At 49.5% G+C, this 26,719-nt stretch overlaps 1 protein-coding gene across 1 annotated transcript in view; it reads right to left on the bottom strand.

The window, feature by feature from the left end:
* Positions 1-2,970: 2,970 nt before the first annotated feature.
* Positions 2,971-26,719, bottom strand: part of LOC137375680 (fap1 adhesin-like) — a 67,216-nt gene continuing 43,467 nt past the window's right edge. The window contains exon 2 of the mRNA XM_068043069.1: positions 2,971-3,045. Coding sequence (XP_067899170.1) covers positions 2,971-3,045 — 75 coding nt within the window. The remainder of the gene's footprint in view (positions 3,046-26,719) is intronic.

Here is a 26,719-nt window from a genome sequence, read left to right as displayed (position 1 = left end):
CCAGTTTCAACTTGCCCACACTGTCTTGTGGAGAATTACACTGTCTTGTATTCTATGAATTATTTTCTCATTTGGTTGAGAGTTTATGTGTAATAAATGAGTGATTGTTGCAACAATCTGCAAATATATTTATAAGAATAAAACATGATAACAGCAGAGGACTTACACGGAGGAACAATAAACCAGCACTAACAGTCACATCAACCAATCCTCCGATCATTGTAGAGCCAAGCAAGAGAGAAACCTGAGACCAATTGCTCCTCTCTCCTTTTCCTGAAGACACCATGACATATTTTTGGAAACAGAAATACTGCAGTAAAATCCAAAAAAAGTCTTTCTTCTTTTCTTTCCCTATGGAAAAATAAACAATCTTTTTTATCTCGGCATTCCTGAGGGGTAAAAAGCTGGCGCTCATCTGTTTGTGCAGATGTTTGCAAAGGGAAACCATTGGAGAACCCAGCCAAAGCATCTCAGTGTTCCTTGGCACCTGCCGATCAGTATGGTGCTAATCTCAGGCGTCCCGGCTTGTTGTTCTACCAGGAATTGGTACAGATGTGAAGGGAAGGAAGAAAGTAAGGCAGTCTAGAAAGACGTGTCACAGTGGGGTCACCAAACCTCCAGGATAATCCTGGAGTCTTCAGGAATTGAAGAGAAAATCCATGGGATGGGAGGAGTGGCCATTAAAATAAATTGTGCTTTTTTCATTTTCTTTCAGCACTTTCCTTTATAGATCATAAAAATACCGGCAATGGGTGAGAAAGGATGTTTTACAGTCAAGAAGCATCCAATCAATGAATGAAGCTGTCATGAAAAGGTGGGTCACACTAAGGATGGGCATGAAGATGGCACGAGGATAGGGTGAGGATGGGTGCAAGGATGGTGCGAGGATGGTGCGAGGTTGGATGTGAGGATGGGTGCGAGGATGGTGCGAGGTTGGATGTGAGGATGGGTGCGAGGATGGTGCGAGGATGGGTGGGAGGATGGGTGCAAGGATGATGTGAGGACGGGTGTGAGGATGGACGCAAGGATGGTGCGAGGATGGTGCGAGGTTGGATGTGAGGATGGGTGCAAGGATGATGCGAAGATGGGTGGGAGGATGGTGCGAGGATGGGTGGGAGGATGGGTGCAAGGATGATGCGAAGATGGGTGGGAGGATGGACGCAAGGATGGTGCGAAGATGGGTGGGAGGATGGGTGCAAGGATGGGTGCGAGGATGTCACAAGGATGGTGCGATGATGGGTGCGAGGACGGGCATGACGCTGGGCATGAGGATGGCGCAAGGCTGGTGAGTGGATGGGCGTGAGGATGGTGATGAGGATGGGCGTGAGGTTGGGCTTGAAGTTGGACGTGAGGGTGGGCGTGAGGATGGGCATCCGTATGTGCTTGAGGAAGGGAGTGAGGATGGGTGAAAGGGTGGCGTGAGGATGGCGTGAGGATGGGTGTGAGGATGGGCTTAAGGAAGGATGTGAGGAAGGGCATGAGGATGGCATGAGGATGGGCTTGAGGATGGGCTTGAGGATGGCATGAGGATGGGCTTGAGGATGGGCTTGAGGATGGGCTTGAGGATGGGCACGAGGACAGCGTGAGGATGGACGCAAGGATGAGTATGAGAATGGGCGCCAGAATGGCAGGAGGATGACATGAGGATGGGCGCGAGGATTGACACGAGGATGGGTGCGAGGATGGGTGTGAGGATGGGCTTGAGGATGGGCTTGAGGATGGGCACGAGGACAGCGTGAGGATGGATGCAAGGATGGGTGTGAGGATGGGCGCGAGGATGGGTGCGAGGATGGACACGAGGATGGGTGCGAGGATGGGTGCGAGGATGGGTGCGAGGATGGGCGCGAGGATGGGTGCGAGGATGGACACGAGGATGGGCGCGCGGATGGGTGCGAGGATGGACACGAGGATGGGTGCGAGGATGGGTGCGAGGATGGACACGAGGATGGGCGCGAGGATGGGTGCGAGGATGGGCGCGAGGATGGGTGCGAGGATGGACACGAGGATGGGCGCGCGGATGGGTGTGAGGATGGGTGCAAGGATGGGCGCGAGGATGGGTGCAAGGATGGGTGCGAGGATGGGCGCGAGGATGGGTGCGAGGATGGGCGCGAGGATGGGTGTGAGGATGGGCGCGAGGATGGGTGCGAGGATGGGCGCGAGGATGGGTGCGAGGATGGACACGAGGATGGGTGCGAGGATGGGTGCGAGGATGGGTGCGAGGATGGGTGCGAGGATGGGCGCGAGGATGGGTGCGAGGATGGACACAAGGATGAGCATGAGAATGGGCACGAGAATGGCAGGAGGATGACACGAGGATGGGTGCGAGGATGGGTGCGAGGATGGGTGCGAGGATGGGCGCGAGGATGGACATGAGGATGGGTGCGAGGATGGGTGCGAGGATGGACACGAGGATGGGTGCGAGGATGGGCGCGAGGATGGGTGCGAGGATCGGTGCGAGGATCGGTGCGAGGATGGGTGCGGGGATGGGCGCGACGATGGGTGCGAGGATCGGTGCGAGGATCGGTGCGACGATGGGTGCGGGGATGGACACGAGGATGGATGCGAGGATGGGCGCGAGGATGGGTGCGAGGATGGGTGCGAGGATGGGTGCGAGGATGGGTGCGGGGATGGACACGAGGATGGGTGCGAGGATGGGTGCGAGGATGGGCGCGAGGATGGGTGCGAGGATGGGCGCGAGGATGGGTGCGAGGATGGACACAAGGATGGGTGCGAGAATGTTGCAATGATGGGCTTGAGGATGGGCACGAGGACGGGTGCGAGGATGGACACGAGGATAGGCGCGAGGATGGTGCAATGATGGGCTTGAGGATGGGCACGAGGACGGCATGAGGATGGGTGTGAGGATGAACACGAGGACAGGCGTGAGGATGGTACGAGGATGGACGCGAGGATGGACGTGAGGACGGGCATGAGCACGGGTGCGAGGCTGGGTGATTGGAAGGTGGGAGATCATGTGATGAAACCTCCCAGACTACATCCTACAAGAGTTAGCTGCCCTGGGTCACATGGTTCCTGCCTGCTTAACTGCAGAAGGGGAAATGGGAGTCTGCCTTTTCAAAGAACTAAAGCATGATAGACTGAATGGTCCACTCACTTAACCTGTCTATATCTCTTTGCAGTCTCTCTATGTCCTCCCTGCATGTTACCTTTCCACTGAGCTTTATATAATCAGCAAACTTAGATACATTATTCTCTGTCTCTTCATCCAAGTCATTCATACAGATTGTAAATAGCTGGGGCCCCAGCGTTGATCCTTGCGGTATCCCACTATTCACTGCCTAAAACTTGAAAATGCAGCATTTATGCCTACTCTTTGCTTCCTGTCTGTTAATCAATCCTCTATCCACACTAATATATTACCCCTAACACTATGAGCCCTTATTTTGTCTATTAATCTTTTATGTGGCATTTTTATCAAATGCATTTTGAAAATCCAGGTATACCACATCTACTGGTTCCCCTTTATCTACCCTACTGGTGACATCCTCAAAAAACTCAAATAAATTTGTCAAACAGGATCTGCTGTTAGTAAAACCATGCTGACTTGTTCTAATCATACTATGCTTTTCCAAGTGCAGTGTTAAGACATGTCGCGTTTGCGGACGTCTTTATAAGCTGGCGGGCGGCCATAAAGACAGGGCTAAATTGTGGCGAGTCGAAGAGACTTAGTAGTTGGCAGGAAAAAAGACAGAGGCGAAAGGGGAGAGCCACCTGTGCAACAGCCCCAACAAACAAATTTCTCTGCAGCACCTGTGGAAGAGCCTGTTACTCCAGAATTGGCCTTTATAGCCACTCCAGGCGCTGCTTCACAAACCACTGAGCACCTCCAGGCGCGTATCCATTGTCTCTCGAGATAAGGAGGCCCAAAAGAAAGAAGAAAGTGTTAAGACACTTAAAACTTCATATTCATGCTGCCACTGCCCCTTTTATTCCAAGGCATTCAATTTTGCTGGCAAGTCTATTATGTGACACTTTATCAAATGCCTTTTGGAAGTCCATGTATGTACATCAACTGCACGATCCTCATCAACCCTCTTTGTTGCCTCATCAAAGATCTCAATCAAGTTAGTTAAAGATGATCTGCCTTAATAAATTTGCACTGGCATTTCTTAACTAATCTGCACTTGCCCAAATGACTGTTACTTTTATTCTGGATTATTGTTTCTAAAAGCTTTCCCACCACCGAGATTAAACTGATTAGCCTGTAGTTGCTAGGTTTATGCTTACACGCTTTTTAGAACAAGGGTGTAATATTTGCAATTCTCCAGCCCTCTGCAATCATCTAAGGAGGATTGGATGGTTTCAATGCAAAACGTGCGGTCTCAGAGCTGATGTTACAAGCTCTGTATACCACTGACCTGTCTCACAGCAGACAGTGCAATTTCCCAATGATGTTAGTCGGGGATGCTGTGTTTTTTCTTAATCAATTATTTTCCCTATACAAACAAATAACTCAATCAAAAGGGCTCCCCTCAAATAATTATGTGTGAATCACAAGAAGTCCCACATTCTCACTCACACCAAGCCCCACATTTTAAATCCCATCAAGGGCTAAACTCTCATTCAAAGCAAGTTCCACTTCCTCACTTACACCATGGACCACATGCTGCGTCACAACAAAGCCTACATTCTCACTCACACCAAGGCCCACGTTATCATTAACACCAAGTCCCTCAATCTCACATACGCCAAGCCCGACATTCTCACTCACACCAAGGCCCACGTTATCATTAACACCAAGTCCCTCAATCTCACATACGCCAAGCCCGACATTCTCACTCACACCAAGGCCCACATTTTCACTCAGGCCAAGCCCGACATTCTCACTCACACCAAGGCCCACATTCTCACTCACACCAAGGCCCACATTCTCACTCAGGCCAAGCCCGACATTCTCACTCACACCAAGCCCCACATTCTCACTCACACCAAGGCCCACATTCTCACTCAGGCCAAGCCCGACATTCTCACTCACACCAAGGCCCACATTCTCACTCAGGCCAAGCCCGACATTCTCACTCACACCAAGGCCCACATTCTCACTCAAACCAAGCCCCACATTCTCACTCACACCAAGACCCACATTCTCACTCAGGCCAAGCCCGACATTCTCACTCACACCAAGGCCCACATTTTCACTCAGGCCAAGCCCGACATTCTCACTCACACCAAGGCCCACATTCTCACTCACACCAAGGCCCACATTCTCACTCAGGCCAAGCCCGACATTCTCACTCACACCAAGCCCCACATTCTCACTCACACCAAGGCCCACATTCTCACTCAGGCCAAGCCCGACATTCTCACTCACACCAAGCCCCACATTCTCACTCACACCAAGGCCCACATTCTCACTCAAACCAAGCCCCACATTCTCACTCACACCAAGACCCACATTCTCACTCAGGCCAAGCCCGACATTCTCACTCACACCAAGGCCCACATTCTCACTCACACCGAGGCCCACATTCTCACTCAAACCAAGCCCCACATTCTCACTCAGGCCAAGCCCCACATTCTCACTCACACCAAGTCTCACATTCTCACTCACACCAAGTCCCACATTCTCACTCACACCAAGTCCCACATTCTCTCTCAGGCCAAGCCCCACATTCTCACTCACACCAAGTCTCACATTCTCACTCACACCAAGTCCCACATTTTCACTCACGCCAAGTCCCACATTCACACTCAAACCAAGTCTCACATTCTCACTCACACCAAGTCCCACATTCTCACTCACACCAAGTTTCACATTCTCACTCACACCAAGTCCCACATTCTCACTCAAACCAAGTCTAACATTCTCACTCACACCAAGTCCCACATTCTCACTCACACCAGTTTTCTCATTCTCACTCACACCAAGTCCCACATTCTCACTCACACCAAGTTCCACATTCTCACTCACACCAAGTTTCACATTCTCACTCAGGCCAAGCCCCACATTCACACCCACACCAAGTCCGACATTCTCACTCAGGCAAAGTCTCACATTCTCACTCACACCAAGTCCCACATTCTCACTCAGGCCGAGTCCCACATTCTCACTCACACCAAGTCCCACATTCTCTGTCACACCAAGTCCCACATTCTCACTCAGGCCGAGTCCCACATTCTCACTCACACCAAGTCCCACATTCTCACTCACACCAAGTCCCACATTCTCACTCACACCAAGTCTCACATTCTCACTCAGGCCAAGCCCCACATACTCACTCACACCAAGTCCCACATTCTCAGTCAGGCCAAGTCTCACATTCTCACTCACGCCAAGTCTCACATTCTCACTCAAACCAAGTCTCACATTCTCACTCAAACCAAGTCTCACATTCACACTTACACCAAGTCCCACATTCTCACTCACACCAATTTTCCATTCTCACTCAGGCCAAGCCCCACATTCTCACTCACACCAAGTCTCACATTTTCACTCAGGCCAAGCCCCACATTCTCACTCACGCCAAGTCCCACATTCTCACTCAAACCAAGTCTCACATTCTCACTCACACCAAGTCCCACATTCTCACTCACACCAAGTTTCACATTCTCACTCACACCAAGTCCCACATTCTCACTCACACCAAGTTTCACATTCTCACTTTGGCCAAGCCCCACATTGTCACTCACACCAAGTCTCACATTCTCACTCACACCAAGTCCCACATTCTCACTCACACCAAGTCCCACATTCTCACTCAGGACAAGCCCCACATTCTCACTCACACCAAGTCTCACATTCTCACTCACACCAAGTCCCACATTTTCACTCACGCCAAGTCCCACATTCTCACTCAAACCAGGTCTCACATTCTCACTCACACCAAGTCCCACATTCTCACTCACACCAAGGCCCACATTCTCACTCACACCAAGTTTCACATTCTCACTCACACCAAGTCCCACATTCTCACTCACACCAAGTTTCACATTCTCACTCACACCAAGTTTCACATTCTCACTCACACCAAGTCCCACATTCTCACTCACACCAAGTCCCACATTCTCACTCAGGCCAAGTCTCACATTCTCACTCACACCAAGTCCCACATTCTCACTCAGGCCGAGTCCCACATTCTCACTCACACCTAGTCCCACATTCTCACTCACACCAAGTCCCCCATTGTCACTCACACCAAGTCCCCCATTCTCACTCACACCAAGTCCCACATTCTCACTCACACCAAGCCCACATTCTCACTCACACCAAGTCCCACATTCTCACTCACACCAAGTCCCACATTCTCACTCACACCAAGTCCCACATTCTCACTCACACCAAGTTTCACATTCTCACTCACACCAAGTCCCACATTCTCACTCACACCAAGTCCCACATTCTCACTCACACCAAGTCCCACATTCTCACTCAGGCCAAGGCCCACATTCTCACTCAGGCCAAGTCTCACATTCTCACTCACACCAAGTCCCACATTCTCACTCAGGCCGAGTCCCACATTCTCACTCACACCAAGCCCCACATTCGCACTCACACCAAGTCCCACATTCTCACTCAGGCCGAGTCCCACATTCTCACTCACACCAAGTCCCACATTCTCACTCAGGCCAAGCCCCACATTCTCACTCACACCAAGTTTCACATTCTCACTCACACCAAGTCCCACATTCTCACTCAAACCAAGTCTAACATTCTCACTCACACCAAGTCCCACATTCTCACTCACACCAGTTTTCTCATTCTCACTCACACCAAGTCCCACATTCTCACTCACACCAAGTTCCACATTCTCACTCACACCAAGTTTCACATTCTCACTCAGGCCAAGCCCCACATTCACACCCACACCAAGTCCGACATTCTCACTCAGGCAAAGTCTCACATTCTCACTCACACCAAGTCCCACATTCTCACTCAGGCCGAGTCCCACATTCTCACTCACACCAAGTCCCACATTCTCTGTCACACCAAGTCCCACATTCTCACTCAGGCCGAGTCCCACATTCTCACTCACACCAAGTCCCACATTCTCACTCACACCAAGTCCCACATTCTCACTCACACCAAGTCTCACATTCTCACTCAGGCCAAGCCCCACATACTCACTCACACCAAGTCCCACATTCTCAGTCAGGCCAAGTCTCACATTCTCACTCACGCCAAGTCTCACATTCTCACTCAAACCAAGTCTCACATTCTCACTCAAACCAAGTCTCACATTCACACTTACACCAAGTCCCACATTCTCACTCACACCAATTTTCCATTCTCACTCAGGCCAAGCCCCACATTCTCACTCACACCAAGTCTCACATTTTCACTCAGGCCAAGCCCCACATTCTCACTCACGCCAAGTCCCACATTCTCACTCAAACCAAGTCTCACATTCTCACTCACACCAAGTCCCACATTCTCACTCACACCAAGTTTCACATTCTCACTCACACCAAGTCCCACATTCTCACTCACACCAAGTTTCACATTCTCACTTTGGCCAAGCCCCACATTGTCACTCACACCAAGTCTCACATTCTCACTCACACCAAGTCCCACATTCTCACTCACACCAAGTCCCACATTCTCACTCAGGACAAGCCCCACATTCTCACTCACACCAAGTCTCACATTCTCACTCACACCAAGTCCCACATTTTCACTCACGCCAAGTCCCACATTCTCACTCAAACCAGGTCTCACATTCTCACTCACACCAAGTCCCACATTCTCACTCACACCAAGGCCCACATTCTCACTCACACCAAGTTTCACATTCTCACTCACACCAAGTCCCACATTCTCACTCACACCAAGTTTCACATTCTCACTCACACCAAGTTTCACATTCTCACTCACACCAAGTCCCACATTCTCACTCACACCAAGTCCCACATTCTCACTCAGGCCAAGTCTCACATTCTCACTCACACCAAGTCCCACATTCTCACTCAGGCCGAGTCCCACATTCTCACTCACACCTAGTCCCACATTCTCACTCACACCAAGTCCCCCATTGTCACTCACACCAAGTCCCCCATTCTCACTCACACCAAGTCCCACATTCTCACTCACACCAAGCCCACATTCTCACTCACACCAAGTCCCACATTCTCACTCACACCAAGTCCCACATTCTCACTCACACCAAGTCCCACATTCTCACTCACACCAAGTTTCACATTCTCACTCACACCAAGTCCCACATTCTCACTCACACCAAGTCCCACATTCTCACTCACACCAAGTCCCACATTCTCACTCAGGCCAAGGCCCACATTCTCACTCAGGCCAAGTCTCACATTCTCACTCACACCAAGTCCCACATTCTCACTCAGGCCGAGTCCCACATTCTCACTCACACCAAGCCCCACATTCGCACTCACACCAAGTCCCACATTCTCACTCAGGCCGAGTCCCACATTCTCACTCACACCAAGTCCCACATTCTCACTCACACCAAGTCCCACATTCTCACTCACACCAAGTCTCACATTCTCACTCAGGCCAAGCCCCACATTCTCACTCACACCAAGTCCCACATTCTCACTCACACCAAGTCCCACATTCTCAGTCAGGCCAAGTCTCACATTCTCACTCACGCCAAGTCTCACATTCTCACTCAAACCAAGTCTCACATTCTCACTCACACCAAGTCCCACATTCTCACTCAAACCAAGTCTCACATTCTCACTTCCACCAAGTCCCACATTCTCACTCACACCAATTTTCCATTCTCACTCAGGCCAAGCCCCACATTCTCACTCACACCAAGTCTCACATTCTCACTCAGGCCAAGCCCCACATTCTCACTCACGCCAAGTCCCACATTCTCACTCACACCAAGTTTCACATTCTCACTCACACCAAGTCCCACATTCTCACTCACACCAAGTTTCACATTCTCACTCACACCAAGTCTCACATTCTCACTCACACCAAGTCCCGCATTCTCACTCACACCAAGTTTCACATTCTCACTCACACCAAGTCCCACATTCTCACTCACACCAAGTTTCACATTCTCACTCAGGCCAAGCCCCACATTCTCACTCACACCAAGTCTCACATTCTCACTCACACCAAGTCCCACATTCTCACTCACACCAAGTCCCACATTCTCACTCAGGCCAAGCCCCACATTCTCACTCACACCAAGTCTCACATTCTCACTCACACCAAGTCCCACATTTTCACTCACGCCAAGTCCCACATTCTCACTCAAACCAAGTCTCACATTCTCACTCACACCAAGTCCCACATTCTCACTCACACCAAGTTTCACATTCTCACTCACACCAAGTCCCACATTCTCACTCACACCAAGTCCCACATTCTCACTCACACCAGGTTTCTCATTCTCACTCACACCAAGTCCCACATTCTCACTCACACCAAGTTCCACATTCTCACTCACACCAAGTTTCACATTCTCACTCAGGCCAAGCCCCACATTCTCACTCACACCAAGTCCCACATTCTCACTCAGGCAATGTCTCACATTCTCACTCACACCAAGTCCCACATTCTCACTCACACCAAGTCCCACATTCTCACTCACACCAGGTTTCTCATTCTCACTCACACCAAGTCCCACATTCTCACTCACACCAAGTTCCACATTCTCACTCACACCAAGTTTCACATTCTCACTCAGGCCAAGCCCCACATTCTCACTCACACCAAGTCCCACATTCTCACTCAGGCAATGTCTCACATTCTCACTCACACCAAGTCCCACATTCTCACTCACACCAAGTCGCACATTCTCACTCACACCAAGTCCCACATTCTCACTCAGGCCGAGTCCCACATTCTCACTCACACCAAGTCCCACATTCTCACTCACACCAAGTCCCACATTCTCACTCACACCAAGTTTCACATTCTCACTCAGGCCAAGCCCCACATACTCACTCACACCAAGTCCCAAATTCTCAGTCAGGCCAAGTCTCACATTCTCACTCACGCCAAGTCTCACATTCTCACTCAAACCAAGTCTCACATTCTCACTCACACCAAGTCCCACATTCTCACTCAAACCAAGTCTCACATTCTCACTCGCGCCAAGTCTCCCATTCTCACTCACACCAAGTCCCACATTCTCACTCACGCCAAGTCCCACATTCTCACTCACACCAAGTCCCACATTCTCACTCACACCAAGTTTCACATTCTCACTCACACCAAGTCCCACATTCTCAATCACACCAAGTCCCACATTCTCACTCACACCAAGTCCCACATTCTCACTCACACCAAGTCCCACATTCTCACTCACACCAAGTTTCACATTCTCACTCACACCAAGTCCCACATTCTCACTCACACCAAGTCCAACATTCTCACTCACACCAAGTCCCACATTCTCACTCAGGCCAAGTCTCACATTCTCACTCACACCAAGTCCCACATTCTCACTCAGGCCGAGTCCCACATTCTCACTCACACCTTGTCCCACATTCTCACTCACACCAAGTCCCCCATTCTCACTCACACCAAGTCCCACATTCTCACTCACACCAAGTCCCACATTCTCACTCACACCAAGCCCACATTCTCACTCACACCAAGTCCCACATTCTCACTCACACCAAGTCCCACATTCTCACTCACACCAAGTCCCACATTCTCACTCACACCAAGTTTCACATTCTCACTCACACCAAGTCCCACATTCTCACTCACACCAAGTCCCACATTCTCACTCACACCAAGTCCCACATTCTCACTCAGGCCAAGGCCCACATTCTCACTCACACCAAGTCCCACATTCTCACTCAGGCCAAGTCTCACATTCTCACACACACCAAGTCCCACATTCTCACTCAGGCCGAGTCCCACATTCTCACTCACACCAAGCACCACATTCGCACTCACACCAAGTCCCACATTCTCACTCACACCAAGTTTCACATTCTCACTCAGGCCAAGCCCCACATTCTCACTCACACCAAGTCTCACATTCTCACTCACACCAAGTCCCACATTCTCACTCACACCAAGTCCCACATTCTCACTCAGGCCAAGCCCCACATTCTCACTCACACCAAGTCTCACATTCTCACTCACACCAAGTCCCACATTTTCACTCACGCCAAGTCCCACATTCTCACTCAAACCAAGTCTCACATTCTCACTCACACCAAGTCCCACATTCTCACTCACACCAAGTTTCACATTCTCACTCACACCAAGTCCCACATTCTCACTCAAACCAAGTCTCACATTCTCACTCACACCAAGTCCCACATTCTCACTCACACCAGGTTTCTCATTCTCAATCACACCAAGTCCCACATTCTCACTCACACCAAGTTCCACATTCTCACTCACACCAAGTTTCACATTCTCACTCAGGCCAAGCCCCACATTCTCACTCACACCAAGTCCCACATTCTCACTCAGGCAATGTCTCACATTCTCACTCACACCAATCCCACATTCTCACTCAGGCCGAGTCCCTCATTCTCACTCACACCAAGTCCCACATTCTCACTCACACCAAGTCCCACATTCTCACTCAGGCCGAGTCCCACATTCTCACTCACACCAAGTCCCACATTCTCACTCACACCAAGTCCCACATTCTCACTCACACCAAGTCTCACATTCTCACTCAGGCCAAGCCCCACATACTCACTCACACCAAGTCCCACATTCTCAGTCAGGCCAAGTCTCACATTCTCACTCACGCCAAGTCTCACATTCTCACTCAAACCAAGTCTCACATTCTCACTCACACCAAGTCCCACATTCTCACTCAAACCAAGTCTCACATTCTCACTTACATCAAGTCCCACATTCTCACTCACACCAATTTTCCATTCTCACTAAGGCCAAGCCCCACATTCTCACTCACACCAAGTCTCACATTTTCACTCAGGCCAAGCCCCACATTCTCACTCACGCCAAGTCCCACATTCTCACTCAAACCAAGTCTCACATTCTCACTCACACCAAGTCCCACATTCTCACTCACACCAAGTTTCACATTCTCACTCACACCAAGTCCCACATTCTCACTCACACCAAGTTTCACATTCTCACTCTGGCCAAGCCCCACATTGTCACTCACACCAAGTCTCACATTCTCACTCACACCAAGTCCCACATTCTCACTCACACCAAGTCCCACATTCTCACTCAGGCCAAGCCCCACATTCTCACTCACACCAAGTCTCACATTCTCACTCACACCAAGTCCCACATTTTCACTCACGCCAAGTCCCACATTCTCACTCAAACCAGGTCTCACATTCTCACTCACACCAAGTCCCACATTCTCACTCACACCAAGTTTCACATTCTCACTCACACCAAGTCCCACATTCTCACTCACAACAAGTTTCACATTCTCACTCAGGCCAATTCCCACATTCTCACTCTCACCAAGTCCCACATTCTCACTCACACCAAGCCCCACATTCTCACTCACGCCAAGTATCACATTCTCACTCACACCAAGCCCCACATTCTCACTCACGCCAAGTATCACATTCTCACTCACACCAAGTTTCACATTCTCACTCACACCAAGTCTCACATTCTCACTCACACCAAGTCTCACATTATCACTCACACCAAGTCCCACATTCTCACTCACACCAAGTTTCACATTCTCACTCACACCAAGTCTCACATTCTCACTCACACCAAGGCCCACATTCTCAGTCACGCCAAGTACCACATTCACACTCACGCCAAGTCTCACATTCTCACTCACACCAAGTCCCACATTCTCAGTCACGCCAAGTACCACATTCTCACTCACGCCAAGTCTCACATTCTCACTCACACCAAGTTTCACATTCTCACTCACACCAAGTCCCACATTCTCACTCACACCAAGTCCCACATTCTCACTGACACCAAGGCCCACATTCTCAGTCACGCCAAGTACCACATTCTCACTCACGCCAAGTCTCACATTCTCACTCACACCAAGTTTCACATTCTCACTCACACCAAGTCCCACATTCTCTCTCACACCAAGTGTCACATTCTCACTCACACCAAGGCCCACATTCTCAGTTACGCCAAGTACCACATTCTCACTCACGCCAAGTCTCACATTCTCACTCACAACAAGTCCCATATTCTCACTCACACCAAGTCCCACATTCTCACTCACGCCAAGTCTCACATTCTCACTCACACCAAGTTTCACATTCTCACTCACACCAAGTCTCACATTCTCACTCACACCAAGACCCACATTCTCACTCACGCCAAGTACCACATTATCACTCACACCAAGTTTCACATTCTCACTCACACCAAGTCCCACATTCTCACTCAGACCAATTCCCACGTTCTCACTCACACCAAGTTTCACATTCTCACTCACACCAAGTCTCACATTCTCACTCACACCAAGGCCCACATTCTCACTCACCCCAAGTACCACATTCTCACTCACACCAAGTCTCACATTTTCACTCAGGCCAAGCCCCACATTCTCACTCACGCCAAGTCCCACATTCTCACTCAAACCAAGTCTCACATTCTCACTCACACCAAGTCCCACATTCTCACTCACACCAAGTTTCACATTCTCACTCACACCAAGTCCCACATTCTCACTCACACCAAGTTTCACATTCTCACTCTGGCCAAGCCCCACATTGTCACTCACACCAAGTCTCACATTCTCACTCACACCAAGTCCCACATTCTCACTCACACCAAGTCCCACATTCTCACTCAGGCCAAGCCCCACATTCTCACTCACACCAAGTCTCACATTCTCACTCACACCAAGTCCCACATTTTCACTCACGCCAAGTCCCACATTCTCACTCAAACCAGGTCTCACATTCTCACTCACACCAAGTCCCACATTCTCACTCACACCAAGTTTCACATTCTCACTCACACCAAGTCCCACATTCTCACTCACAACAAGTTTCACATTCTCACTCAGGCCAATTCCCACATTCTCACTCTCACCAAGTCCCACATTCTCACTCACACCAAGCCCCACATTCTCACTCACGCCAAGTATCACATTCTCACTCACACCAAGCCCCACATTCTCACTCACGCCAAGTATCACATTCTCACTCACACCAAGTTTCACATTCTCACTCACACCAAGTCTCACATTCTCACTCACACCAAGTCTCACATTATCACTCACACCAAGTCCCACATTCTCACTCACACCAAGTTTCACATTCTCACTCACACCAAGTCTCACATTCTCACTCACACCAAGGCCCACATTCTCAGTCACGCCAAGTACCACATTCACACTCACGCCAAGCCCCACATTCTCACTCACGCCAAGTATCACATTCTCACTCACACCAAGCCCCACATTCTCACTCACGCCAAGTATCACATTCTCACTCACACCAAGTCCCACATTCTCACTAAGGCCAAGCCCCACATTCTCACTCACACCAAGTCTCACATTTTCACTCAGGCCAAGCCCCACATTCTCACTCACGCCAAGTCCCACATTCTCACTCAAACCAAGTCTCACATTCTCACTCACACCAAGTCCCACATTCTCACTCACACCAAGTTTCACATTCTCACTCACACCAAGTCCCACATTCTCACTCACACCAAGTTTCACATTCTCACTCTGGCCAAGCCCCACATTGTCACTCACACCAAGTCTCACATTCTCACTCACACCAAGTCCCACATTCTCACTCACACCAAGTCCCACATTCTCACTCAGGCCAAGCCCCACATTCTCACTCACACCAAGTCTCACATTCTCACTCACACCAAGTCCCACATTTTCACTCACGCCAAGTCCCACATTCTCACTCAAACCAGGTCTCACATTCTCACTCACACCAAGTCCCACATTCTCACTCACACCAAGTTTCACATTCTCACTCACACCAAGTCCCACATTCTCACTCACAACAAGTTTCACATTCTCACTCAGGCCAATTCCCACATTCTCACTCTCACCAAGTCCCACATTCTCACTCACACCAAGCCCCACATTCTCACTCACGCCAAGTATCACATTCTCACTCACACCAAGCCCCACATTCTCACTCACGCCAAGTATCACATTCTCACTCACACCAAGTTTCACATTCTCACTCACACCAAGTCTCACATTCTCACTCACACCAAGTCTCACATTATCACTCACACCAAGTCCCACATTCTCACTCACACCAAGTTTCACATTCTCACTCACACCAAGTCTCACATTCTCACTCACACCAAGGCCCACATTCTCAGTCACGCCAAGTACCACATTCACACTCACGCCAAGTCTCACATTCTCACTCACACCAAGTCCCACATTCTCAGTCACGCCAAGTACCACATTCTCACTCACGCCAAGTCTCACATTCTCACTCACACCAAGTTTCACATTCTCACTCACACCAAGTCCCACATTCTCACTCACACCAAGTCCCACATTCTCACTGACACCAAGGCCCACATTCTCAGTCACGCCAAGTACCACATTCTCACTCACGCCAAGTCTCACATTCTCACTCACACCAAGTTTCACATTCTCACTCACACCAAGTCCCACATTCTCTCTCACACCAAGTGTCACATTCTCACTCACACCAAGGCCCACATTCTCAGTTACGCCAAGTACCACATTCTCACTCACGCCAAGTCTCACATTCTCACTCACAACAAGTCCCATATTCTCACTCACACCAAGTCCCACATTCTCACTCACGCCAAGTCTCACATTCTCACTCACACCAAGTTTCACATTCTCACTCACACCAAGTCTCACATTCTCACTCACACCAAGACCCACATTCTCACTCACGCCAAGTACCACATTATCACTCACACCAAGTTTCACATTCTCACTCACACCAAGTCCCACATTCTCACTCAGACCAATTCCCACGTTCTCACTCACACCAAGTTTCACATTCTCACTCACACCAAGTCTCACATTCTCACTCACACCAAGGCCCACATTCTCACTCACCCCAAGTACCACATTCTCACTCACACCAAGTCTCACAGTCTCACTCACAACAAGTCTCACATTCTCACTCACAACAAGTCTCACATTCTCACTCACACCAAGGCCCACTTTCTCACTCACGCCAAGTCCCACATTCTCACTCACAACAAGTTTCACATTCTCACTCACAACAAGTCTCACATTCTCACTCACACGAAGGCCCACATTCTCACTCACGCCAAGTACCACATTCTCACTCACGCCAAGTCTCCCATTCTCACTCACACCAAGTCCCACATTCTCACTCACGCCAAGTCCCACATTCTCACTCACACCAAGTCTCACATTCTCACTCACACCAAGTCCCACATTCTCACTCACACCAGGTTTCACATTCTCACTCACACCAAGTCCCACATTCTCACTCACACCAAGTCCCACATTCTCACTCAGGCCGAGTCCCACATTCTCACTCACACCAAGTCCCACATTCTCACTCACACCAAGTCTCACATTCTCACTCACACCAAGTTTCACATTCTCACTCACACCAAGTCCCACATTCTCACTCACACCAAGTTTCACATTCTCACTCAGGCCAAGCCCCACATTCTCACTCACACCAAGTCCCACATTCTCACTCAGGCAAAGTCTCACATTCTCACTCACACCAAGTCCCACATTCTCACTCAGGCCGAGTCCCACATTCTCACTCACACCAAGTCCCACATTCTCACTCACACCAAGTCCCACATTCTCACTCACACCAAGTTTCACATTCTCACTCACACCAAGTCCCACATTCTCACTCACACCAAGTTTCACATTCTCACTCTGGCCAAGCCCCACATTGTCACTCACACCAAGTCTCACATTCTCACTCACACCAAGTCCCACATTCTCACTCACACCAAGTCCCACATTCTCACTCAGGCCAAGCCCCACATTCTCACTCGCACCAAGTCTCACATTCTCACACACCAAGTCCCACATTTTCACTCACGCCAAGTCCCACATTCTCACTCAAACCAGGTCTCACATTCTCACTCACACCAAGTCCCACATTCTCACTCACACCAAGTTTCACATTCTCACTCACACCAAGTCCCACATTCTCACTCACAACAAGTTTCACATTCTCACTCAGGCCAATTCCCACATTCTCACTCACACCAAGTCCCACATTCTCACTCACACCAAGCCCCACATTCTCACTCACGCCAAGTATCACATTCTCACTCACACAAAGCCCCACATTCCCACTCACGCCAAGTATCACATTCTCACTCACACCAAGCTTCACATTCACACTCACACCAAGTCTCACATTCTCACTCACACCAAGTCTCACATTATCACTCACACCAAGTCCCACATTCTCACTCACACCAAGTTTCACATTCTCACTCACACCAAGTCTCACATTCTCACTCACACCAAGGCCCACATTCTCAGTCACGCCAAGTACCACATTCACACTCACGCCAAGTCTCACATTCTCACTCACACCAAGTCCCACATTCTCAGTCACGCCAAGTACCACATTCTCACTCACGCCAAGTCTCACATTCTCACTCACACCAAGTTTCACATTCTCACTCACACCAAGTCCCACATTCTCACTCACACCAAGCCCCACATTCTCACTCACACCAAGGCCCACATTCTCAGTCACGCCAAGTACCACATTCTCACTCACGCCAAGTCTCACATTCTCACTCACACCAAGTTTCACATTCTCACTCACACCAAGTCCCACATTCTCACTCACACCAAGTTTCACATTCTCACTCACACCAAGTCTCACATTCTCACTCACACCAAGACCCACATTCTCACTCACGCCAAGTACCACATTATCACTCACACCAAGTTTCACATTCTCACTCACACCAAGTCCCACATTCTCACTCAGACCAATTCCCACGTTCTCACTCACACCAAGTTTCACATTCTCACTCACACCAAGTCTCACATTCTCACTCACACCAAGGCCCACATTCTCACTCACCCCAAGTTTCACATTCTCACTCACACCAAGTCTCACATTCTCACTCACACCAAGGCCCACATTCTCACTCACCCCAAGTCCCACATTCTCACTCACGCCAAGTCCCACATTCTCACTCACACCAAGTCCCACATTCTCACTCACACCAAGTTTCACATTCTCACTCACACCAAGTCCCACATTCTCAATCACACCAAGTCCCACATTCTCACTCACACCAAGTCCCACATTCTCACTCACACCAAGTCCCACATTCTCACTCACACCAAGTTTCACGTTCTCACTCACACCAAGTCCCACATTCTCACTCACACCAAGTCCAACATTCTCACTCACACCAAGTCCCACATTCTCACTCAGGCCAAGTCTCACATTCTCACTCACACCAAGTCCCACATTCTCACTCAGGCCGAGTCCCACATTCTCACTCACACCTTGTCCCACATTCTCACTCACACCAAGTCCCCCATTCTCACTCACACCAAGTCCCACATTCTCACTCACACCAAGTCCCACATTCTCACTCACACCAAGTCCCACATTCTCACTCACACCAAGCCCACATTCTCACTCACACCAAGTCCCACATTCTCACTCACACCAAGTCCCACATTCTCACTCACACCAAGTCCCACATTCTCACTCAGGCCAAGGCCCACATTCTCACTCAGGCCAAGTCTCACATTCTCACTCACACCAAGTCCCACATTCTCACTCAGGCCGAGTCCCACATTCTCACTCACACCAAGCCCCACATTCGCACTCACACCAAGTCCCACATTCTCACTCAGGCCGAGTCCCACATTCTCACTCACACCAAGTCCCACATTCTCACTCACACCAAGTCCCACATTCTCACTCACACCAAGTCTCACATTCTCACTCAGGCCAAGCCCCACATTCTCACTCACACCAAGTCCCACATTCTCACTCACACCAAGTCCCACATTCTCAGTCAGGCCAAGTCTCACATTCTCACTCACGCCAAGTCTCACATTCTCACTCAAACCAAGTCTCACATTCTCACTCACACCAAGTCCCACATTCTCACTCAAACCAAGTCTCACATTCTCACTTCCACCAAGTCCCACATTCTCACTCACACCAATTTTCCATTCTCACTCAGGCCAAGCCCCACATTCTCACTCACACCAAGTCTCACATTCTCACTCAGGCCAAGCCCCACATTCTCACTCACGCCAAGTCCCACATTCTCACTCACACCAAGTTTCACATTCTCACTCACACCAAGTCCCACATTCTCACTCACACCAAGTCCCACATTCTCACTCACACCAAGTCCCACATTCTCACTCACACCAAGTTTCACATTCTCACTCACACCAAGTCCCACATTCTCACTCACACCAAGTCCCACATTCTCACTCACACCAAGTCCCACATTCTCACTCAGGCCAAGGCCCACATTCTCACTCAGGCCAAGTCTCACATTCTCACTCACACCAAGTCCCACATTCTCACTCAGGCCGAGTCCCACATTCTCACTCACACCAAGCCCCACATTCGCACTCACACCAAGTCCCACATTCTCACTCAGGCCGAGTCCCACATTCTCACTCACACCAAGTCCCACATTCTCACTCACACCAAGTCCCACATTCTCACTCACACCAAGTCTCACATTCTCACTCAGGCCAAGCCCCACATTCTCACTCACACCAAGTCCCACATTCTCACTCACACCAAGTCCCACATTCTCAGTCAGGCCAAGTCTCACATTCTCACTCACGCCAAGTCTCACATTCTCACTCAAACCAAGTCTCACATTCTCACTCACACCAAGTCCCACATTCTCACTCAAACCAAGTCTCACATTCTCACTTCCACCAAGTCCCACATTCTCACTCACACCAATTTTCCATTCTCACTCAGGCCAAGCCCCACATTCTCACTCACACCAAGTCTCACATTCTCACTCAGGCCAAGCCCCACATTCTCACTCACGCCAAGTCCCACATTCTCACTCACACCAAGTTTCACATTCTCACTCACACCAAGTCCCACATTCTCACTCACACCAAGTTTCACATTCTCACTCACACCAAGTCTCACATTCTCACTCACACCAAGTCCCGCATTCTCACTCACACCAAGTTTCACATTCTCACTCACACCAAGTCCCACATTCTCACTCACACCAAGTTTCACATTCTCACTCAGGCCAAGCCCCACATTCTCACTCACACCAAGTCTCACATTCTCACTCACACCAAGTCCCACATTCTCACTCACACCAAGTCCCACATTCTCACTCAGGCCAAGCCCCACATTCTCACTCACACCAAGTCTCACATTCTCACTCACACCAAGTCCCACATTTTCACTCACGCCAAGTCCCACATTCTCACTCAAACCAAGTCTCACATTCTCACTCACACCAAGTCCCACATTCTCACTCACACCAAGTTTCACATTCTCACTCACACCAAGTCCCACATTCTCACTCACACCAAGTCCCACATTCTCACTCACACCAGGTTTCTCATTCTCACTCACACCAAGTCCCACATTCTCACTCACACCAAGTTCCACATTCTCACTCACACCAAGTTTCACATTCTCACTCAGGCCAAGCCCCACATTCTCACTCACACCAAGTCCCACATTCTCACTCAGGCAATGTCTCACATTCTCACTCACACCAAGTCCCACATTCTCACTCACACCAAGTCCCACATTCTCACTCACACCAGGTTTCTCATTCTCACTCACACCAAGTCCCACATTCTCACTCACACCAAGTTCCACATTCTCACTCACACCAAGTTTCACATTCTCACTCAGGCCAAGCCCCACATTCTCACTCACACCAAGTCCCACATTCTCACTCAGGCAATGTCTCACATTCTCACTCACACCAAGTCCCACATTCTCACTCAGGCTGAGTCCCACATTCTCACTCACACCAAGTCGCACATTCTCACTCACACCAAGTCCCACATTCTCACTCAGGCCGAGTCCCACATTCTCACTCACACCAAGTCCCACATTCTCACTCACACCAAGTCCCACATTCTCACTCACACCAAGTTTCACATTCTCACTCAGGCCAAGCCCCACATACTCACTCACACCAAGTCCCAAATTCTCAGTCAGGCCAAGTCTCACATTCTCACTCACGCCAAGTCTCACATTCTCACTCAAACCAAGTCTCACATTCTCACTCACACCAAGTCCCACATTCTCACTCAAACCAAGTCTCACATTCTCACTCGCGCCAAGTCTCCCATTCTCACTCACACCAAGTCCCACATTCTCACTCACGCCAAGTCCCACATTCTCACTCACACCAAGTCCCACATTCTCACTCACACCAAGTTTCACATTCTCACTCACACCAAGTCCCACATTCTCAATCACACCAAGTCCCACATTCTCACTCACACCAAGTCCCACATTCTCACTCACACCAAGTCCCACATTCTCACTCACACCAAGTTTCACATTCTCACTCACACCAAGTCCCACATTCTCACTCACACCAAGTCCAACATTCTCACTCACACCAAGTCCCACATTCTCACTCAGGCCAAGTCTCACATTCTCACTCACACCAAGTCCCACATTCTCACTCAGGCCGAGTCCCACATTCTCACTCACACCTTGTCCCACATTCTCACTCACACCAAGTCCCCCATTCTCACTCACACCAAGTCCCACATTCTCACTCACACCAAGTCCCACATTCTCACTCACACCAAGCCCACATTCTCACTCACACCAAGTCCCACATTCTCACTCACACCAAGTCCCACATTCTCACTCACACCAAGTCCCACATTCTCACTCACACCAAGTTTCACATTCTCACTCACACCAAGTCCCACATTCTCACTCACACCAAGTCCCACATTCTCACTCACACCAAGTCCCACATTCTCACTCAGGCCAAGGCCCACATTCTCACTCACACCAAGTCCCACATTCTCACTCAGGCCAAGTCTCACATTCTCACACACACCAAGTCCCACATTCTCACTCAGGCCGAGTCCCACATTCTCACTCACACCAAGCACCACATTCGCACTCACACCAAGTCCCACATTCTCACTCACACCAAGTTTCACATTCTCACTCAGGCCAAGCCCCACATTCTCACTCACACCAAGTCTCACATTCTCACTCACACCAAGTCCCACATTCTCACTCACACCAAGTCCCACATTCTCACTCAGGCCAAGCCCCACATTCTCACTCACACCAAGTCTCACATTCTCACTCACACCAAGTCCCACATTTTCACTCACGCCAAGTCCCACATTCTCACTCAAACCAAGTCTCACATTCTCACTCACACCAAGTCCCACATTCTCACTCACACCAAGTTTCACATTCTCACTCACACCAAGTCCCACATTCTCACTCAAACCAAGTCTCACATTCTCACTCACACCAAGTCCCACATTCTCACTCACACCAGGTTTCTCATTCTCAATCACACCAAGTCCCACATTCTCACTCACACCAAGTTCCACATTCTCACTCACACCAAGTTTCACATTCTCACTCAGGCCAAGCCCCACATTCTCACTCACACCAAGTCCCACATTCTCACTCAGGCAATGTCTCACATTCTCACTCACACCAATCCCACATTCTCACTCAGGCCGAGTCCCTCATTCTCACTCACACCAAGTCCCACATTCTCACTCACACCAAGTCCCACATTCTCACTCAGGCCGAGTCCCACATTCTCACTCACACCAAGTCCCACATTCTCACTCACACCAAGTCCCACATTCTCACTCACACCAAGTCTCACATTCTCACTCAGGCCAAGCCCCACATACTCACTCACACCAAGTCCCACATTCTCAGTCAGGCCAAGTCTCACATTCTCACTCACGCCAAGTCTCACATTCTCACTCAAACCAAGTCTCACATTCTCACTCACACCAAGTCCCACATTCTCACTCAAACCAAGTCTCACATTCTCACTTACATCAAGTCCCACATTCTCACTCACACCAATTTTCCATTCTCACTAAGGCCAAGCCCCACATTCTCACTCACACCAAGTCTCACATTTTCACTCAGGCCAAGCCCCACATTCTCACTCACGCCAAGTCCCACATTCTCACTCAAACCAAGTCTCACATTCTCACTCACACCAAGTCCCACATTCTCACTCACACCAAGTTTCACATTCTCACTCACACCAAGTCCCACATTCTCACTCACACCAAGTTTCACATTCTCACTCTGGCCAAGCCCCACATTGTCACTCACACCAAGTCTCACATTCTCACTCACACCAAGTCCCACATTCTCACTCACACCAAGTCCCACATTCTCACTCAGGCCAAGCCCCACATTCTCACTCACACCAAGTCTCACATTCTCACTCACACCAAGTCCCACATTTTCACTCACGCCAAGTCCCACATTCTCACTCAAACCAGGTCTCACATTCTCACTCACACCAAGTCCCACATTCTCACTCACACCAAGTTTCACATTCTCACTCACACCAAGTCCCACATTCTCACTCACAACAAGTTTCACATTCTCACTCAGGCCAATTCCCACATTCTCACTCTCACCAAGTCCCACATTCTCACTCACACCAAGCCCCACATTCTCACTCACGCCAAGTATCACATTCTCACTCACACCAAGCCCCACATTCTCACTCACGCCAAGTATCACATTCTCACTCACACCAAGTTTCACATTCTCACTCACACCAAGTCTCACATTCTCACTCACACCAAGTCTCACATTATCACTCACACCAAGTCCCACATTCTCACTCACACCAAGTTTCACATTCTCACTCACACCAAGTCTCACATTCTCACTCACACCAAGGCCCACATTCTCAGTCACGCCAAGTACCACATTCACACTCACGCCAAGTCTCACATTCTCACTCACACCAAGTCCCACATTCTCAGTCACGCCAAGTACCACATTCTCACTCACGCCAAGTCTCACATTCTCACTCACACCAAGTTTCACATTCTCACTCACACCAAGTCCCACATTCTCACTCACACCAAGTCCCACATTCTCACTGACACCAAGGCCCACATTCTCAGTCACGCCAAGTACCACATTCTCACTCACGCCAAGTCTCACATTCTCACTCACACCAAGTTTCACATTCTCACTCACACCAAGTCCCACATTCTCTCTCACACCAAGTGTCACATTCTCACTCACACCAAGGCCCACATTCTCAGTTACGCCAAGTACCACATTCTCACTCACGCCAAGTCTCACATTCTCACTCACAACAAGTCCCATATTCTCACTCACACCAAGTCCCACATTCTCACTCACGCCAAGTCTCACATTCTCACTCACACCAAGTTTCACATTCTCACTCACACCAAGTCTCACATTCTCACTCACACCAAGACCCACATTCTCACTCACGCCAAGTACCACATTATCACTCACACCAAGTTTCACATTCTCACTCACACCAAGTCCCACATTCTCACTCAGACCAATTCCCACGTTCTCACTCACACCAAGTTTCACATTCTCACTCACACCAAGTCTCACATTCTCACTCACACCAAGGCCCACATTCTCACTCACCCCAAGTACCACATTCTCACTCACACCAAGTCTCACAGTCTCACTCACAACAAGTCTCACATTCTCACTCACAACAAGTCTCACATTCTCACTCACACCAAGGCCCACTTTCTCACTCACGCCAAGTCCCACATTCTCACTCACAACAAGTTTCACATTCTCACTCACAACAAGTCTCACATTCTCACTCACACGAAGGCCCACATTCTCACTCACGCCAAGTACCACATTCTCACTCACGCCAAGTCTCCCATTCTCACTCACACCAAGTCCCACATTCTCACTCACGCCAAGTCCCACATTCTCACTCACACCAAGTCTCACATTCTCACTCACACCAAGTCCCACATTCTCACTCACACCAGGTTTCACATTCTCACTCACACCAAGTCCCACATTCTCACTCACACCAAGTCCCACATTCTCACTCAGGCCGAGTCCCACATTCTCACTCACACCAAGTCCCACATTCTCACTCACACCAAGTCTCACATTCTCACTCACACCAAGTTTCACATTCTCACTCACACCAAGTCCCACATTCTCACTCACACCAAGTTTCACATTCTCACTCAGGCCAAGCCCCACATTCTCACTCACACCAAGTCCCACATTCTCACTCAGGCAAAGTCTCACATTCTCACTCACACCAAGTCCCACATTCTCACTCAGGCCGAGTCCCACATTCTCACTCACACCAAGTCCCACATTCTCACTCACACCAAGTCCCACATTCTCACTCACACCAAGTTTCACATTCTCACTCACACCAAGTCCCACATTCTCACTCACACCAAGTTTCACATTCTCACTCTGGCCAAGCCCCACATTGTCACTCACACCAAGTCTCACATTCTCACTCACACCAAGTCCCACATTCTCACTCACACCAAGTCCCACATTCTCACTCAGGCCAAGCCCCACATTCTCACTCGCACCAAGTCTCACATTCTCACACACCAAGTCCCACATTTTCACTCACGCCAAGTCCCACATTCTCACTCAAACCAGGTCTCACATTCTCACTCACACCAAGTCCCACATTCTCACTCACACCAAGTTTCACATTCTCACTCACACCAAGTCCCACATTCTCACTCACAACAAGTTTCACATTCTCACTCAGGCCAATTCCCACATTCTCACTCACACCAAGTCCCACATTCTCACTCACACCAAGCCCCACATTCTCACTCACGCCAAGTATCACATTCTCACTCACACAAAGCCCCACATTCCCACT

The sequence above is a fragment of the Heterodontus francisci genome, chromosome 12, assembly GCF_036365525.1.
Source record: "Heterodontus francisci isolate sHetFra1 chromosome 12, sHetFra1.hap1, whole genome shotgun sequence".
In the NCBI taxonomy this organism is placed as follows: domain Eukaryota; kingdom Metazoa; phylum Chordata; class Chondrichthyes; order Heterodontiformes; family Heterodontidae; genus Heterodontus; species Heterodontus francisci.
This window is presented reverse-complemented; position numbering and strand designations above follow the sequence as displayed.